Source organism: Cryptomeria japonica, chromosome 11 (genome assembly GCF_030272615.1).
Source record: "Cryptomeria japonica chromosome 11, Sugi_1.0, whole genome shotgun sequence".
Taxonomy (NCBI): Eukaryota; Viridiplantae; Streptophyta; class Pinopsida; order Cupressales; family Cupressaceae; genus Cryptomeria; species Cryptomeria japonica.
The window spans coordinates 618,552,213-618,572,054 of NC_081415.1; the positions used below are offsets into that span (position 1 = coordinate 618,552,213).

At 37.2% G+C, this 19,842-nt stretch overlaps 1 protein-coding gene across 3 annotated transcripts; it reads left to right on the forward strand.

Annotated features, from left to right (window-relative positions):
* Nucleotides 1–13,992: 13,992 nt before the first annotated feature.
* On the forward strand, nt 13,993–17,121 carry LOC131063133 (metal tolerance protein A1). 3 transcript variants are annotated; one of them, XM_057996898.2, is made up of 2 exons: nt 13,993–14,180; nt 15,563–17,121. In XM_057996898.2, the coding sequence occupies exon 2, from the start codon at nt 15,563–15,565 to the stop codon at nt 16,910–16,912; it is 1,350 nt and encodes a 449-aa protein (XP_057852881.2). In that variant the 5' UTR covers nt 13,993–14,180; the 3' UTR covers nt 16,913–17,121. The 3 variants fall into 3 exon arrangements, with proteins under 3 accessions (XP_057852881.2, XP_057852882.2, XP_057852883.2); XM_057996899.2 differs by having other exon boundaries at nt 14,173–14,278; XM_057996900.2 differs by having other exon boundaries at nt 14,174–14,260.
* Nucleotides 17,122–19,842: the final 2,721 nt, after the last annotated feature.

A 19,842-nucleotide genomic window follows, 5' to 3' on the forward strand; every position in this document is an offset into this window, starting at 1 on the left:
ATAGAATGATTGACTTGTGTAGGAGGTTGTGTATAACCTAAAGTTTTAGCACAACTCTTCATAGGCATCACATTCAAATTCACAATGTGTGAAATACCACGCAAAATATCAATTCCATTCTTATCACTTTGAAGCATACGTTTTAGACCCTCAATTAAAGGAAGAGCTTGACTATCAGGGTATTCTTGAGACATCCATTGTCGAAAATCGTCAAATTGGTTATCCAATTTCGAAAGTTGTTCTTCAGAAACCTCATGGAGAGCTTCTTCATCATTAGGAGGATTAGAGGAATTACCCATGTCCTCGTTAAAAAGGCTATTCAAATTAGGTTCCATCTCCTCAGTAGTTAAACCTCGGAAAGACTTAATTCTACGGCTTCGTCTAACGGGAATAGTGTAAGTAGGGCTTATTGTTGTAAAACTCATGCACTAGAGAAGGAGAGAAAATTTTGATTTTAGAGGTAGCAATTTTCAGTAAAATCAGCCAATCTTCTGGATTTAAGCTGTTAAATGCAATCACAACAGTCTCCCGAAATTTCGGAAAAAATGTCCGGGACCGTGGCGCTTGGAGTGCAACACGGTCCTTGCAACTTTTTTCGAAATTTGCAGGGATGAAAGGTATGATGATTTTAAAGCCAATCTGAAAAAATTGAGTGGTTTTACGATCTGTAGATAGGCCAAATTAAAGTTGCAATCTCAAAATTGAACCCTACCCAGATTGTTGAAAAATGCAAAATTTGAATTTTGAAAAAGAGAGGGAAACTGAAATTTTGAATTTTATGATTTTAGAGGGAATGTCAAGAGTAATGCAAATTTTGAAATTTAAAAATTGACTCAATTTCACGCAAAATTCAATTTTGAAAGCGGAAATCAAAGTTGTTGTAATTAAACACTTAATTTCAAAAGTCACAAAATGCAAGAACTTGAACAAAGCACTGAAATTTTTAATGAATGTTAACACACTTTTCAGATTTAGGACAGTAAGAACATAATTTTGACACAAAATTTCAGTTTCAATGATTTTTGAATGTTTAAAAGTCTTAATCCAAGCAATTACAAGACCAACTTTGACTGTAATTTTGAAGGTGTTAAAATTGATAAAATCAGCCAAAATTCTGGATTTTAGCAGGAAAATACAGTAAGATCTTGCTCCCAAAATTTCGAAAAAAATGTCAGGGACGATGGCGCTCGGTGCCACGGTCCTCGCAACTTTTTTCCAAATTTTCAGGGATGAAAGATATTATGATTTTATTGCGGAATCCAAAGTTACAGCTGATTTGGAGATGTTTTGATCAGTGAAATTGTCGGACAAAGGTTGAATCAAGAGGGTTTCAAAAATTAGGGTTTTGACACTTAACTGCTTAATTTTCAAAATTAAAACATAGATATGAATTGATAATTTGTAATAGAAGGATAGATCTGAAACAAGCATTAACAATTAAATATTTCACAAGTTTAATTACTAAAAAGAAATTTTAGGGTTTTTATGCAATCACCTCTAAAATTTTGCAAAAGATCAAACATGGAAATGTAATCAATTTTTTCAAATCTAAGCATGAAAAATCAGAAAGGATGTTCACGTCGGGTTCACCAAAATGTAAAGCGGAAAATCGCGATCGAACCCTAGTTGCTCTCCCCTCTTCCAACTCCAAGGAGAGAGAAGTGAGGTTCGCTAGGATTCGATGGTTTTCACTTAGGGGAGAGACTTTACATTCAAAAGAGGGGTTGAAACCCACAAGATCCAATCCCATGCAATGCAAGATTGGATGCTAAATGTGTTTCAAGGGTTAAGACAACAAGGCTACCCTCTTTTGTAAAGAATGTGCATAGGAGAATTAAGCTAGGAATGCATAGAAAGTGACAAAGATTCGCTTATAAACTGAGATAGGAATACAGTATGAAGCTGCGGACCTGAAATTAGCAGTAAAATGTCGATACGGCGCTGTCCTACAAATTTGAGCAAAAGTTGTCAGGACGATGGCACCCAGCGCCACAGTCCTCCGAAAAATCCACGAAACGAAGGGGGATCTGTTCGTCTCTGCGCAAGGATTCCAGATCTTCAATCTCAGCCACGTACCTGCAACCTATACACAGAAAAGCGAAGACGATTGGGGGGTTAGGGATTAGGGGTTTGCCTTTAGGTCAAACCCCAGTTTTGGAATTAACCAAGAAATGAGCAAGAGCTGTAAATGTAAATGACTGTAAAACAAGTACTAATACCTTGTTCTAAGGATGTTTGTATCCTTATGTGCGAAGGTTTAGATGTTGTATGTTGTATGTTGTAGTAGTATGTTGTATGTGATCTCCTCTTCAATGGTTGAATCCTTGTCTTGAATGCAACACTTAGCCTTGAATGGAGACTTGAAATGATCAATTGCTTGAAGGAATGCTTGAATGCTTGAGTATAGTTTCCACGCTTGTACACATATGTCCCTCTTCTTCCTCTTTTTTTTAAATGGGAGAGGCAAATGTAGTTTATATACTTGTCAATTAGGGCTGATAGACTGATTTTCCCGACCTTAGGCCGACCAGGAAAGTTAATTTCCAAATTGCAAACAAAAAGACCCGCAATCTCCTTAGGAGACCGGGCCCAAAATAGGACCCAGGGACCAGGGCGCTGGGCGCTCTGGTCCCACCTCCCGGGACAACAGGGTGCAAGGAGGTTCAGGCCAGGGTACTTGAAAAATGCAGTTTTCAGTGTCATAATCAGGTTTCGGGGTCTCCATTCAGGTTGCGTGTTGCATCGCTATCGTGAAGACCGAAATGCAGTCGAAATTGCAAGTGTCGCAATTTTAGGACGCTACAGTAACCAACTAGAGTATATAGAATTGTAGGATTTTGCCAAGATCAAGGGCACAATGAAAAGCATAAAAGAGACAATAGAATGACAAGAACAAACTATATTCTCATCAATATACAAATGATCAACTGGATTAACCAATACAATGAATAGAGGCCTGCTTATATAGGCAAGGCCATATGGATGTATGAGCACACAAATATGACATGTGGCTTAATGAGGATCAAGGGTAGGTAAGAAATACTAAGGGTAGGTAGGAGAAATAATATAATATTCCACAAGAGGTGGATGACCCACCGAATGTGGAGTGTAATAGCAAAATAAGACCACAAAAGGTGGAATTTCTCCTACAAGCTCTATCCCTAAGTGCACACTTCCCTAAGTGTCTCAAGTCCAAACTACGAAGAGATGCATTATCCTAAGTTAACTTAAGTAAGTGTAATAATATCCAAAATGAATATTTATTTACACCAACACCCCCCCTTAAGTGCAACTTAGGGGAATGAAGACTCAAGTCAACAATGCAAGATGGGTCCCGGCTACTAAGCCATGATAGGTACCCATGTACAATATGAAAATGCAAGCAAAACTATGCAATGCAATCTCTCACAAACGGAGAAAGGGAGAAAACCCAGTGGGAAAAAACTCCCCCCCAAAAGAGAGATGAATGTACAAAAGGCTCTCAAAGAAGAAGGACAAAACCTCAAAGAGGAAAATGTCCCCCCCATAAGAGAGGAAGGAGAAGTCAGCTGACCCCCCCTAATGACACATCCCGCACCCCTAAGAGAACTCACAACTACTGGAACTTACTCTCGGTGAAAGGTTTGGTGAATATGTCAGCAACCTGCTCTGCTATAGGACAATACTGCAAATCAATGACCTGCTCCTGGATGAGCTCTCGGATATAGTGCATATGAATCTCGATGTGTTTGGTCCGCTGGTGCTGGACCGGGTTCTTCGAGATCGCAATAGCACTTTGATTGTCACAATGTAGAAATGTCAGCCGTGGAGTGGTGAAACCAAACTCGGTGAGAATCTGTTGGAGCCAAATGGTCTCAGTCGCTGCATTAACAATGCCTCGATACTCAGCCGCAGTCGAAGAGAGAGCAATATCATGTTGCTTCTTGCTCTGCCAACAAATGGGGCCTGAACCAAGGTGAAAACTATAACCAGAAGTAGACTTACGATCAACAAGATCACCAGCCCAATCGGAGTCTATGTAACCAACCTGGCGAAGTCTTGTGCCTGCTGTATAGTGAATCCCATAGTGATGTGTACCCTGGATGTAATGAAGGATGTGTTTGGCGGCTTTCCAATGAAGCTCATGTGGATCCTGCATGAAGCGGGAAACCATGCCAACTGCAAATGAAATATCAGGGCGTGTATGAGTCAAGTAGATGAGACTACCCACAAGCTGACGATACATAGTGGCATCAACTGGTGGAGAAGAACACTGAGCCTCAAGCTTGACTCCTGAAAGAAAGGGAGTCGGGGCAGGCTTACAATTAGCCATATGAAAGCGTGCAAGTAGATCAAGAGCATACTTGGGCTGTGATAGTGTAATCCCGGAAGGTGACTGTGAAATCTCTATCCCGAGAAAGTAGTGCAAAAGACCCAAGTCAGTCATAGCAAATCTGTCATGCAAAGCGGATTTGACCTTGCTAATAATGGATGAAGTACTCCCTGTAATGGTCAAGTCATCAACATAGAGCACAAGTATCAAGTGAGAGTCATCCTGTCGCAAAATGTAGACATTCGGATCAGAATGACACTTGGTGAACCTTGCGGAGAGAAGAAAGGAATCCATCTTGGCATACCAAGCCCTGGGGGCCTACTTAAGGCCATAGAGAGATTTCCTTAGTCTGCAAATCAAGGAAGTATCCTTGATGAAACCCTGTGGCTGCTCCATATAAATCTCCTCATCAAGATCACCATGAAGAAAAGCACTCTTCACATCCATCTAATGTACAACCCAACTATGAGCTGCAGCAATAACAAGTGTCAAACGAATGGAGTTCATCTTGGCTACGGGTGCAAAGGTCTCAGTATAGTCAACACTTGCAACCTGCAAGAAACCTTTTGCAACAAGTCGAGCCTTATACTTATCCACACTACCATCCGCTGCAAACTTGGTTCGATAGATCCACTTACATCGAACCATCTTTCTCCCCTTAGGGAGATGGACTAAATCCCATGTGTTGTTCCTCATCAAGGAACTATACTCTTCCTCCATAGCTTGGTCCCACTCAGGAACCCCTGATGCTTCCCTAAATGTCTGTGGATCGGAAGCGGTAGCAATGAATGCATGTGGAAGATCCTAATGTTGTGATCGAGTTCTCCGTGTATCTGAAGGATCCCCAACAAGAGAACCTGTGGACTCAAGTGTCTGTCGAGCCCAACGAGGTCTAGGTGGAGGTGGAGAACGAGGCTCCTCAACTGCAAGTGGACCCTGCGAAGGTGTAACCCTACGAGTCGGAGTTGAGGGAATCTCATCATCGGAATCACTAACATCACTATCCACAATGGAGGAAGGTGGAGGAGGTAGAGAGGCTAAGCTAGGAGAGCTTTCCTCAAAGTGAACACTCCTCTCGATGAATACCTCATGTGTCTCTGGATCCATCAATCTGTATGCCTTAACACCCTCAGGATATCCAACAAATATGCAAGGCTGACTCTGAGGTTCCAATGCCTTGCGTTTCTGTGGAGGTATGCGAGCCCATGCTGGACACCCAAAGACTCTGAAATGTCTCACAATTGGTTTCCTACCAGCCTGAAGTAATACCTTGCAAAGCTTTGTGAGGAATCCGATTCTGGATGTGTGTGGCACAACTGATAGCCTCTGCCCAAAAGGCGGGATCAAGAGAACGTGCATGAATCATACAGCTAGCCATTTCTTTGAGAGTTCTATTCTTGCGTTCTGCAACCCTGTTCTGCTGTGGAGTGTATGCAACAGAATGCTGAAGATCAATCCCCTCAAATGTACAAAAATCCTCAAGTCTCTTGTTCACATATTCCCTTCCATTATCTGTGCGAAGGATCTTGACCACTTTCCCTGATTGCTTCTCCACATGAGTCTTGAAGTCCTGAAATCTGTCAAATACTTCACTCTTATGATTGAGAAAGTAGATCCAAGTGAAGTGGGAGTAGTCATCAATGAAGGTAAGAACATAGCGGGCCTTACTGAATGAAGGTGCTGGAAATGGACCTGCTACATCACTGTGAACAAGTTGAAGAACTTCCAAAGCTCTCCAAGTTTTCCCTTTATCAAACTTCTCTTCGGGATGCTTGCCCATGGAACAACCTGAACATACACCTTCTGAAAAACTGATTCGAGGTAGACCTATGACCATGTCTTTAGTGCCGAGCTGCTGAAGATAGCGGTAGTTGAGGTGACCAAACCGCTCATGCCATAGCTTAGTTTCTGAATTTGAATGAGTAAGCAAGGCCCTAGAAGGTGAACTTGGCACAAAGTGGGAGAATGAATAAAGCCTTGAGTTGTCATTGACTTGTCCCACTGCTACCAAGGCATCATTATCAAGTTCGTTTACCACAACTGAATCTGGTGTAAACTCAACCTTTTTCCCATTCCCATAGTGAGTGATTTGGTAGATGGAGAGAAGGTTGGTAGACAAGTTAGGAACATAGAGAACATTCTCAAATGTTCCATCATCCATGTCAACTGAACCTTTCCCTTCAACCTCTCCTTGTGTGTCATCACCTATGTAAATATGAGGTACCTTACATGGCTCCAATGAAGAAAACTGCTCCTTTGTAGAACCCATGTGATATGAGGCACCCGAGTCAAGTATCCATTGTTGTGAAGAACCTGTTGTAGCCATAAATGCTTGCCCTTTTCCCTTAGACTGTAAGGAAGAGGAAGGAGTTGAATCCTTCTTTGTGTAGGCGGATGGCAAGTTGATGTTGTTTTTCTTGAGAAGATTGGTTAACTCATCAACTTGCTTTGCATGGCATCGATGCTCATCATGACCATACTTTTTGCAATATGCAGAAGTTGGTTTATCCTTCTTAGGTGGTGTCCCCTTCTTGGAAGAGGATGAAAAATCGCCTTGTGATGGAGAGGATGATTGTCCTTTTTCCTAGTGTGGCTTAGACTTGGATTGCTTCTTCTTCTTGTTGGAATCTTTTCCTTGACTTCCTTGATTTCCTTGATTTGCTACCAAAGCCTTGGACTTTGAAGACTTGAGAAACCCCATGTTCAACAACTTAGATTGTTCCAATATCAACATTTCTATGAAAGCATCAAATGAAGGCATAACATAAGAACGCCCCACTGTCAAACGATGAGTTTGGAAGCTAGATACAAATGCTGCATATTCTGGTGCAAGCTTGTCCAACAAGTTGAATATCAATTGAGCATCCTTTTTGTCAATTCCACAATCCTTAAGCTTTGCTCTTAGCTCATTTGCTTTGGTGACATAATCTTGGATTGTATCAAAACTCTTGGGATCTAAGTTGGTGAGCTCATTGTCAATCTGATAGCCTCTGATTTCATCAACTTGTCCATACAATTTTTGAAACATATCCCAAGCCTCTTTGATTGTTTTACACTTCTCAATGTGAAAAATGAGGTCATCTGATACATACTTGCGTAAGGTTCCAAGAGCCATGCAATTCTTTGTGAGCCATTCTAATTGAGCAATTGGATCAGCCTTAGGATCAGGTGGTGCTGTTATTGTTCCATCTATGTAGTGTGTGAGACCCTTTTCCATTAGTTTACTCCATACTTTAATTTTCCATGATGCATAATTATGTGGAGTTAATGGTGGAAACTTATTAGGAATCATTGCAACAAGAATGGAAAGAGCACAAAGAGAGGCACAATCACACAAGACACCCCCCCAAATTCACTCAATCAAAGAACCCCCCCCCCAAATGTGATGATTTGGCACTTTATAAGTAGTGCATATACAATGGGCCACTTGCAAAAGATGGCAAAGTGGACTTCTAATTTACAATGTTACAACTGCCTCAATAAGGCCAAAAGAGTCTCAAACTGATAATGCAAGAGATCTAACTAAGATCCAAGCAATTTACAAGTACCTTATAGGCCAAATAAGACCAATATCTGAAAGTACAATTTTCACTCAAAATCTCTGAAATCTGATCATAGATTCTAAAAGTAGACGAAAAAATAAGCACTTTAAAAAAAAATGACACCTGAAAAGGAGGTCGTATGAGCTCAAACGAGGCCTTTGAAGTTGCAGAATTGAGGATTGGATAGGTACAGCTGAGAGAATCCAAAAATTCCAAAAAAAATGTGCACCAAAATCAAAAAATAACCACACCACTGCGAAGATCACAAAATTTTAGCCCATTTCAAAAAAAATTGCACCAAAAAAGGAGCAAAAATGAGCAAGATATGGCCTTCCAAAGTTGGACTGCAAAACTGAAAAGCCCAATGGAGAGGGGTCAGAAATTTTTCAAAAAGTGCTGATGTGGCGCTGACGTCAGCAAGTCACTATGTTAAATTTGACGGTCGCATGATCGTCACAAAAACTTCGCCTCACTGCTGACTGGGCGTCCGTACTGTATGGACTGCTGACTGAGCAAGTGACTGTGCAGACCATATGGATGACGTGGCACTATACGAAAGACTGTGTGGCGTAGTGATTGTGCAGTACAGACTGTACGTATATGACGTGGCAGTGCAGATGATTATTTTCTCGCGGGCCAGTGGCCGCTTGCCACGTGGCGGACGTGGTTACCACCTGGGTTAGGTGGTCGCCGACGGAGGAGGTGGCTGGAGCGGAGGGACTGGCGGTGGCCGGGAGCAGGGAGGACGGGAGCTGCCGGAGCCGGTGGGCGGGGGAGGCGCTGGGAACCTGCAGGCGTCGATGGCGATCGAGCCGGTGGGTCTCGACGGCGGATCTCGGTGCGGGCGGCGGCGGGAGGACCTGCACGGGCGTCGACGGGTACACCTGCGACAGTGTCCGCCGGCGACGCGACAGAGTATGGCGTTGTGACCTGCGGGCAGAAAGGGTACGGGGGGTTTGCGGACCCCCAAAAAACTCTTTTTTTATAATTTTTTTTTTGAAATTTTTTGAAATTTTTTTTTTTGAAAAAAAAATTAAAAAATAAAAATAAAAAATTTCGAAATCCGTACGACATTAGCCAAAATGGGGAAAAAAATTTTCTCACCAAAATAGGTCGACTTTATAGTCGAAATTTATGGAAACAGCCTCCCGGATTCAACAGTGATGTCCAAATCATTGTATGACGCCCCCAAAAAATGAAGATCCCCAAATCCGAAAATAGAAGCCTTCCACGATGTCTCCAAAAACCGATCAATGAAGCCCCAATAGCTCTGATACCATGTAGGATTTTGCCAAGATCAAGGGCACAATGAAAAGCATAAAAGAGACAATAGAATGACAAGAACAAACTGTATTCTCATCAATATACAAATGATCAACTGGATTAACCAATACAATGAATAGAAGCCTGCTTATATAAGCAAGGCCATATGGATGTATGAGCACACAAATATGACATGTGGCTCAATGAGGATCAAGGGTAGGTAAGAAATACTAAGGGTAGGTAGGAGAAATAATATAATATTCCACAAGAGGTGGATGACCCACCGAATGTGGAGTGTAATAGCAAAATAAGACCACAAAAGGTGGAATTTCTCCTACAAGCTCTATCCCTAAGTGTCTCAAGTCCAAACTACGAAGAGATGCATTATCCTAAGTTAACTTAAGTAAGTGTAATAATATCCAAAATGAATATTTATTTACACCAACAAGAATGACTTTGGATATAAAACTAATGGCAACTTAATAAGTAGTAACATTACCATTCTTCCCCATCTCACATGCATAGTGATATTAAAAATAAAAATGTTTCTAGTAAAAGCATAGTACATGGGAATTTCACTCTAACTAGCATAGTTGGTTCTAACCACCTTGTAATAAAAACCAATCTTTGCACAAAGTCTATGTAGCATCTTTACAATCATATGTAGTAGCCATATACTTAACTTTGTTGCTAGAATAATTATTCATGGACCACCTTGTACTCATCTAGCTTATTGCATTGCCAAAAAAAGAAAACACATAGCCACTAGTGGACCTTCAACTATCTATACAACCTACTCAATCTACATCAATAAAATCCTATATATCCAATGTCTTATCCATACCATCAATATTATGATAACATAAATGATAATTAAAATTTCTATACAAAATATATAAAACTATCTTAACTTGAGTTGATTGCTCCTTACCAAGGCTAGACATAAACATACTCATTTAATTCTCAATACCTGGGCATATTTGGTCTAGTGTAAATCATTGCATACCTCAAGCTACCAACAACACTACTATAGGACGTACTATAAATAAACTCAAAAATTATCATTTGATTTGGGATGCATATCTAAATAAATCTTAATGCCAATATGAAATGAAATACTGACTTGTTTTGCATACTATATACCACTACAAAATAGTATCAATATATATACCACTACAAAATAGTATCTATATACTTACTTTGGCTTAACCAAATATTTCTATGTACCTTATCTTGTGAGATCCATGACAAGTCTTCTATTAATCTTCCTTTCCACTCAACCAATTATTCTTCATACTACTTGTTTCTAGTGATGCACCCAATTCTACTATCCAAAATATGCTTTATTTGATCCTATGGTTGTTGCAGTAGCTATTCTTCTAAGGAAACTTTTTTGATGTCATTGTTTGATTTCCCTTCATGGTATTAATGAAAATTTGTGATGTTGAATATAAGTAACATACCAAGTTCTATTGGTAACTCAACCTCATAGGTGTTCCTTGAATCAAACTTCTTGACAATCTTACATGGACAAAGCTTCCTCATCTTTAACTTGTTATATGTGCCTATTGGAGATCTTTCTTCTCTAAGATATATTAAAACTTCATCCCTAACTAAAAATTCCTTACGCCTTCATTTTTTATCTACCTATCCTTTGTACTTGTTTTTCATTATCTTCAAGTGATCCCTAACTTGATTTTGCACAGTCTCCATTGCACCCTTTAAATTATTTTACTTTTTCACTCTTTTTGTTTACTTTAATGTCCCTAAGTTTTTCCACTACTTGAGGATTCATTTTATAGAGTTAAAAACCTTTGTGAAGTACTAGAAGGAGGCAATAGATCCGCTCTTTCATTTCCCATGACTTGACCTTTGAAATTCCTTCAAAACGAATGAAATGAAAACATAGTTTTTCTTCCAAAATGTGTTGTCAATGTTGTTGAACCATATACAATGCCTTAATGCTATAATTTCCTTTGTAAAATGAATATAATAATAAACCAAGTCATGCTTCTTTGGTAATTGAAGAGTTATTAATTATTTTTTCCAAAATCACTAGTTTTCCCCTCAATTTTAGCACCTAAATTGGAAAAATAAGACAAAAATGAAATGCCAAAGGTTACTTTCTTTATGAAAGCTTATAACACTCTACAAGATTCTCTTGAAGCCCAACCTACACCAAAAAATTTAAAAAATGAACATAATTTATTTTTTGGTGACGTAGGATGGTTTATGAGCTTAGATGCTCCTGCATTAGACACACAAGTTAAGAAGTTTGTGAGTATGTGCTCACAAAAAGGAGTTGGATAGTAGAACTATCATTTCAAGTTGTGAACAACCTATAGCAAACTCCATTGCATTAGGCTCATAAAATCCTTCTTCCTTCGCCTCTTCCAACACCTAGCCCAAACATTTGTCACTCTTCTCCAATATATCTACTCTGTAATCCTCTTTTTTTTCATGGGATTTAATCCACCACAATCAAGCCACCTCCACAGATATCTTTATATAACATACACACTATTCCCCACCCCTGCATATAAATCCACACTAGCAATTACATGGTAATGAAAATTTTCTATCTTCTCCTCTACATTTAATTCTTCTACCTTCACCACTACTTTCACACCCATCTATTCTTTCACTTTCAACATTTCATCAAAATACAAATCAACATTACTTCTTTATCTTCATCATAAAAATGGAAAATATTAATAATGACCTCTATTTTTCTCTAGCTATTATGTTGCATGGCTTTTCTCTTTTTACTCTCAACTACAACATTTTTATCTTCTAATGCTCTCATAGCCTCTGAAGGACACACATCCGCTACTACATCAAAATTATCCTTCTTATTTGCATACATCTTATCATCCTCTACTGCAACTTATTTTTTCACCTCTTCAATGCCTTCCAAAAGACATGCTTCAACTGCATTGTCATTCTTATCTTCTTATTTCTTCTCCTTTCCTTTTGTTTACTTATAACACTCCACAAGATTCTCTTGAAGCCCAACCTACACTAAAAAAATGAAAAACTTCAACATAATTTTTTTTTTGGTGATGCGGGATTGCTTGTGAGCTTGGATGCTCTTACATCATCTAGTAGGAACACACCTATATAAAGAAAGGATGAAAGAATAGTTAGTTCAAGGTTTTCCCGAAGGTTAAACATGATTAGTGAAAAAGCTACACAATCATTAAATTCATTTAGAGTTACTTGCTAGAAGTATAATTTTAGTTTGTGCAAAAATAACTTGTGTTATTTTTAGCCATCGCCATTTTCAAAGAGAAGAGCATATTTTTGGATTTTCTATTTCTAGCAAGATCTCTTTATACCCCATACTATTTTTCATGGTCTCTATTAATCTTTAGCTCAATATCTCTTTGGTGCGATTTTTTTTTTCTCAAAAGGATTTTTCACATGAATTTGGTGTTATATAATTTTTATATTTAATTAATGCTTCTCCACGTTATATTTGATGGGTTGATTACATGTACTAATTGATAATAAGTTTTGAGTGTAACCTCTTAATAAGATCACAACATTTGTTTACCTTATTCTTAAGAGTTTTAAATACATTTAAATGGTATATTTTGAATGAAAAAGGGAGAACTAATAAATTATATCAGCATGTTTTCTCAAAGTTAATACCAAAATAGACATGAATCAAATTCTAAGAATGCCTTGGACAATATCCAAAACACTAGTCAAGATGTGTTTGTGAGTATGTGTCTATCCAACATTATTTGGGTGAATACCATAATAGACATGAGCCAAATTCTAAGCATATAACCTTGGACAATGTCTAAAAGAGTAGTCAAATATGTTTTTGTGAGAATGTAGTCATCAAACAACATGAGTCAAATTCTAAGCATGCCTTGGACAATGTCCAAAAGAGTAGTCAAAGATGTGTTTGTGAGTATGTGGCCATCAAACAACATTAGTCAAATTCTAAGCATGCCTTGGACAATGTCCAAAATAGTAGTCAAAGATGTGTTTTTGAGTATGTGGCCGTCAAACAACATGTGTCAAAATCTAAGCATGCCTTGGGCAATCTCCAAAAGAGAAGTCAAACAAGTGTTTGAGACTATGTGGCCATCAAACAACATGAGTCAAATTCTAAGCATGCCTTTGGCAATGTCCAAAAGAGTAGTCATAGATGTGTTTGTGAGTATGTGGCCATCAAACATCATCCATGTATTTAATGTTATTTAATTTTTTTTTAATTAACATTCTCTAAGCATCATTATCAATATTTTATATTTAATATTTTTTAAATGAACATAAATAAGAGTATATGAATGCTTTTAAATCTAAATGCATATGTTTTTCAAATCAACATTTAAAGTCAACTCAATAATCCATCATCAAAATGAAAAAAAAAATGACTTACATTATTTTTTTATAACAATAATCTAAAATCTCCATATTATAAATTATTTAAAATAAAGTTAATTATTTATAATTTTTTGATTCATACAATATGCACTTAAAACAATAGAATTATTATAATATATAATTTACAAATAATATTCTCTATGCATCAATATAAATATTTCATATTTTTTAAAGTAGACTTAAATAGTGAGTATATGAATGGTTTTAAATTTAAATGTACAAATCAATGAATGAGTCATCATCAAAAATGAAAAAAAACATGATTTATATTATAATCTAAATGATTCTATATCATGATGTCGGAATCTTGCATTGGAACAAGTCTTGATTTTTAATAAACTGTTTAAGAATCATTCCACTTCACCAACAAATCAAAGTTCCATTGACTGCTCACAATTTAACCTACCTACTATAATCAGCAGAAACCTTTATATTTTTTTCCCTTAAATATAAATTTAAAGCTAAATTAAATTAATTCCTTAACATGCACTTCGCGTGATTAGGACATTCTTATCGTCACTGCAAGGTTCTCTGGTTACCTTGACGACTGAGAGAAGACTAGTTATTAGGTATGTAATTCCTATCGATGTAACAGACATTTCGAAGCCAAAAATTCAGGTGCATTTATATCACGGCTACAGAAAAGGACTAAACAGGACAAGGTAATTAAATGCACTGCAAACTTGCTGTAGGCTCTTAATTTCTAAAAAGTTCAGATTCAAAGCTTTGTTGAGATTTTAAGGTTAGATAAGACTCCCCTGTAAGTCGTTTTCCCCTGATTTCTGTTGCCATAATCTTCAGAGTTCAGACCAATATTTCATGCCATTCCAATTTCTCTGTTTATGTAGTGTTTTAAAATATGATGGGTATTGATGGATATGCTGGAAATGAGCATGGATGGTACTGGACTCCCTGGTCTAGGATGGCTTCTGCTTCTTCCTGGCCTATAGTTTTTACTTTGTATTTGAGTAAAATTTTCACATGTTTCTTTGTTTGATTGGTTGGGGATTTGCAAGCTCGGCCTTCATATGATCTTTCTAAAAATTTCTTCCAGTGAACTTCTGAAAAAAATCCTTGCCCCAAATCAAATAAGCTTAATATGTGTGCATGAGATTGATTCCATAGTAAAAAATCTTCTATCTGATTGAAAAAATGAATGGGTAGCTCATATGTCGTCCTGGATTAGCAGCAAAATTTGTACTCTTTTTAAAAATCTTCTATCAGTGATTTGGTTTGCATCAAACACCACCATAGAAGTTTGTAGTCTAATCTAATTTCTGAAATTTTAGAGCATATCAGATTTTATTCAGTATCTTATAAGTTAGGCTTATATTTAATTGGAACAAGAATCATATATATCTGCAAGAAACCAGAGAGTCGCTTCTTAAGTTTGACTCGTTAGGATCTAGTGTCAAGTGATTGCTCCTGACAATGTTGGCTGAGCAAAACTGATGCCAGAAAGGGTAGATCAGTTATTGCTTTGTAAATTTGCTGTATTGTAATTCTGCAACTGATAGCAGAGGTTTGGGTATTGTGAGGGTCTTCAGATTTTGAGCTTGTGGGTCTCAAGGCTAACACACTGACTCAGATATTTTAGGATACAAAGGTTGAAAGCTTGGCCCAGGAACGGTTTTCTTTGTATGCACTTGTAGTTGTTGTTGAAGGGCATGTTATATTGATGATCTGGGGATTACACATATACAACAAAGGAATCATCTCATCCATGCAAGCAATAAAATGTTAATAGTTTCAGCTATTGTGTTCCTCATGAAGGTTTGCATGGTTAGGTTTGAATTAATTTTTGTCGCATGTAATCTGCCGTGGCCAGGGTTGTTTCATTTGGATATGTTTTTCTTATAAAAATAGAAAAGAACAGGGCCCAAGGGCTGTGCTGGACTCTTCTTACCCTATTCTTCGGTTTTCCTAGTTCTACACTGAATCTGAGATGTGGCAGTGACAATGATATTAAATAATAATCAAAATCTTCATTTTGTTAGTTTTTGAGATTTATGTTTTGGGCTGACCCTTTTATGGTGTTTCTCAGATGACAAGTATCTACTCGGAATCTGTGCATGAGCAGAGTGAAGGAAGTGATGTGATAATTGAAACAGCTTCATTCCTGGGCACTATGAATTGTGGCACAGGTTGTGGTTTTGCAGATATAAGTAACCGTGCTGCAGATGAGAAGACGAGGAAAGATTCAATTAGAAAGCTTGCAACAGCTGTGATATTCTGTGTGATCTTTATGACTGTGGAAATGGTGGGAGGAATCAAAGCAAACAGCCTGGCAGTTATGACTGATGCTGCTCATTTACTAACAGATGTTGCAGGGTTTGCAATATCTCTGTTTTCAATATGGGCATCGAGCTGGGAAGCAACACCTCGCCAGTCATATGGCTTTCATCGAATTGAGATTTTAGGGGCACTTGTGTCAATTCAACTCATTTGGCTTCTCACAGGGGTTCTTATCTGGAGTGCTATTGACAGGTTGCGTCACGATACAGTTTCTGTTAATGGTGCCCTTATGTTTATTATTGCTACAATTGGACTTGTTGTAAATATTATCATGATTTTCTTGCTTGGTCATGGCCATGATCATGATCATGGTGATGGTCACAGTCACAGTCACAGTAAAGGGCACTCCCATGATCATGGGCATGATCATGTTGAGAAGGTTAAGCACAGCCATCAACATGGCCATAGTCATAAAGTTAAGCATGCTCATGAACATGCCCATAAGCACAAAGATGTCCAAAGAGGTGGTGTTCATGAACATGGTCATCATGACAAAACAGGACTGTCCAAACCTTTGCTTCTTGATGTAGAAAGGGACGAGCATTCAGTTCATGATGTTCATGATCATGATGTTCATGATCATAATGTTCATGATCATGATGTCCATTCATCTGCTACAGATGAAAGACAGCCAGAGGGAAACAAGGTTCATAAAGGGTTCAATATAAACGTTCAGGGTGCCTATATTCATGTGTTGGGGGATTTGATTCAAAGCATCGGTGTCATGATTGGAGGAGCAATCATTTGGATATATCCTAAATTGCACATTATTGATTTAATATGTACTCTATTTTTCTCATTAGTTGTACTGGGAACCACTATAAAGATGTTGAGAAGTGCATTGGAGGTTTTGATGGAGAGTACACCTCGTGAGATAGATGCTACAGAACTTGAAGAAGGGTTGTGTTCAATTCCTGGTGTTTTAACAGTGCATGAACTACATATTTGGGCTATTACAGTTGGAAAAGTCTTACTTGCATGCCATGTGAGGATTCAATCAGATGCAAATGCTGAAATGGTTCTCCATAGGGTAAAGACCTATATTGAGAGCGAGCACAACATTAGTCACATCACTGTGCAAATTGAGCGTGAGACGTGATAGACATTTATCTGCAATATGTATGAGTATCATCTTTCATCTGTAGTGGTTCCATATTTAATTGTGGTTCCTGTTTACACACTTTGGTTTTCCTTCTAATTAGAACTTTGATTTGAAATTAACAGAATGAGAAAAATGCCATGCTACTGGGGAAATTTCAATAACTATTTGTATGATCATTTCATTGGATATTTAGGGTTTTTAATTCATGATGTTCTCAAACTTGAAGCTTTATTTTATTAAAGCAGATATGTAGGCCATGCTTTGTTGGAGATTGACACAGAACAAGTAGGAAGTAGATCCAATGTAAAAACTCACTAAAAAGTACTGCTTCATTGTGAACTTCATTTTTGTAATGAGCATGTTAACACCATAGCTCCATGCTCCAATTTTGAAGTTCATTTACATAAAGAACATATTTCTATATTCCTTTATTTGATTAAAATAGAACAAAAGTAAAAGCAGATTCCATATACTGTAATACAATTGAAGTGTATAGCTTGTTATCCATTCCCTTTATCCAAGGATTTTTTAACGTGAAGCTGACTGGAATGGCATGTTGTATTGCAAGATTTGGAGTTTAGTTTCTAAAGTAATCCATGCATTTGCTACTAAGGCTGATCAGTTAATATGTAACAACTATTTGCAAGCAAATAATTATAAATGATCTTACACAGATCAGAATCTTTAATTTGAATCTCTGTGATCTTTCAAGTTCATTTAGGATATCTTCTAATCTTCTCAGAAAAGAAGTTTGAACCAAAGAGACATTGAATGCAAGTGACTATTCTGTTTCTCTATTAAGAACATTAGGTCTTTGCACTCCATGATTTTAAGTAAAATGCTTTTGGAAAAAGCTGTGCAAAAGATTTATTCTGTGGTGGTTTTCTGGATAGTAGAAATTGAATGCCTGTTTCTCTGTTAAGATCATAATTTTTTTGCAGTCTATAATACTAGATAAAAAGATTTTGGGAAAAACTGTGTAGAACATTTTGCATCTCAAGTACTAAAAAGTAATAAGCTGTTTTTGTGGGGGGCTTAGTCATTGAGTGCTGATATTCTTTACAATTTATTGTTTTCTTTTCTGTAAGTGGTCAATATAAAAAATGTGTGATACTTCATGAAGCAAAGTTCAATGATTGCTGGGGTGTTCAAGATCAGGATGATTAAGGGCTATATAGACTCTCCGGTCAATTGGCACTGTTAAAAGTTCAAGAATGATTTGTAACCTATCATGACTGCAGTGAATCAAAGTGAGGAAAGTTTGTCCACATGACAAAATTTATTCTTACTAGGATAAAAGAAAGTACAAAATAGGTATTTTGTGATGATAAGCAGTCCAGGATTACAGGTAGGTTGAGTGTGCATCTGAAATGCTTTTTTTATCTTTCAGAAAATATGTAAAAGAAATTTTCTCGATGCCATCTCATTGCTTATGACTGCTGCAAGAAGAATCCAGATTTTTTTTTCAACATTGACATTTCTTTAGAAGCCCAAATGTAAATTGATCTTCGGATCAGATCTTGCCAATATTTTCTTTTTAAAAAGAAACCTTAAAAACCAAGGTAGTAAGGTATATGCCTAGATTTGCATGTACCTAAGATGAGAATTTCATCATCATATTTCAACCCTTTAGCAACACATATGGCTGATCTGACATGGTTGCTTCTCATGCATTCTCACCTACAAGGACATCTCATATCATTATGGAACCATCCTGGTTGGACACATGTTGAGTAAGCTACGTGCTACAATGTTGTATGATTTGATTACTAGATTTGTGAATTCCAAGAAATTGGGAATAAAAGGCCAATTGGGGTTTGGAAAGAATAATCAAACAATTGATCACATATTGGTGCTTAGAGTTAAACAAAGAAGCAAGACTATAGACGTAAAGTTTACTGTTGTTTTGTTGATTTCCAAAGGTGTTTGATATCGTTCGTGGATAACTCCTTATCCAATAATTTTGAGTTTAATAGATTTCAAAACATTTGGTTGTTCTTGCTGTGACATTATATAGGTAGGTGATTGGCCAAGTTCAAACTCTACTAGGTTTGCATAGGATATTAATAGTACCATTGGTATTAAATAAGTCTGTCCACTTTCTCCTGCTTTGCTTTGTCTCTACATAGATGAATTGTCTTTTAAGCTTGAGTTGATAAAGTTTTTATTTCCATATTATCTAAAACTTGAGTTCATAAAGTTCTTATTTTCATATTATCTAAAACTTGAGTTCATAAAGTTCTTATTTTCATATTATCTAAAACTTGAGTTCATATAGTTCTTATTTTCATACTATCTAAAAATTTGCAGTTAAAGAAGTAAGTTCAACATTTAATTATTCTGGCTAAATTTGTCATTCATTTTCTTTGGATTTTAGCTATTGTTCATGTAGTGATGTTGCTTCATGGATTAAGATGCATGGTAGCTACAAATCTGGGTACAATAGATATCCATTCAAGGCTCTTCAATCACCAGTGAAGACATTTGAATAAAAGATCAAGAACGTGTGGTATGCCCAACATAGGGGTTTCATAAAAGGATTAAAATTTGATATTAGTTGTATTCCTCATACCTTCTCTATCAATGCACACCATATGTTGAAAATAGATATTGATAGATGCTTTGGATGAGATCTACAAAGCCTATATAAAGACAACTTAGCTAGTAGAACTATTATTACCATAAATACAATCTAATTGAAGCAGTATATCCAAATAGAAAATGAACGCATTACTCCTACCAAAGACACTTATCTTTTGGTTTGAGGGTTTTCTTTGAGCCAATTTTGAGTATGCTCTCATAAAATTTGTATGGAGTTAGAGCACTTTAACTTGAGAGATCAATGCATGTGGACTTTGTAATTGTAGTGTCGTAAATTGTACTCCTTTAATTATAAGTCCAATTTCATTCTCTCCTATCACTTACTT

Bases quoted from the DNA above. Each gene is read 5' to 3' on its own strand.
- LOC131063133 (XM_057996898.2), top strand. From the start codon at position 15,563: ATGACAAGTATCTACTCGGAATCTGTGCATGAGCAGAGTGAAGGAAGT.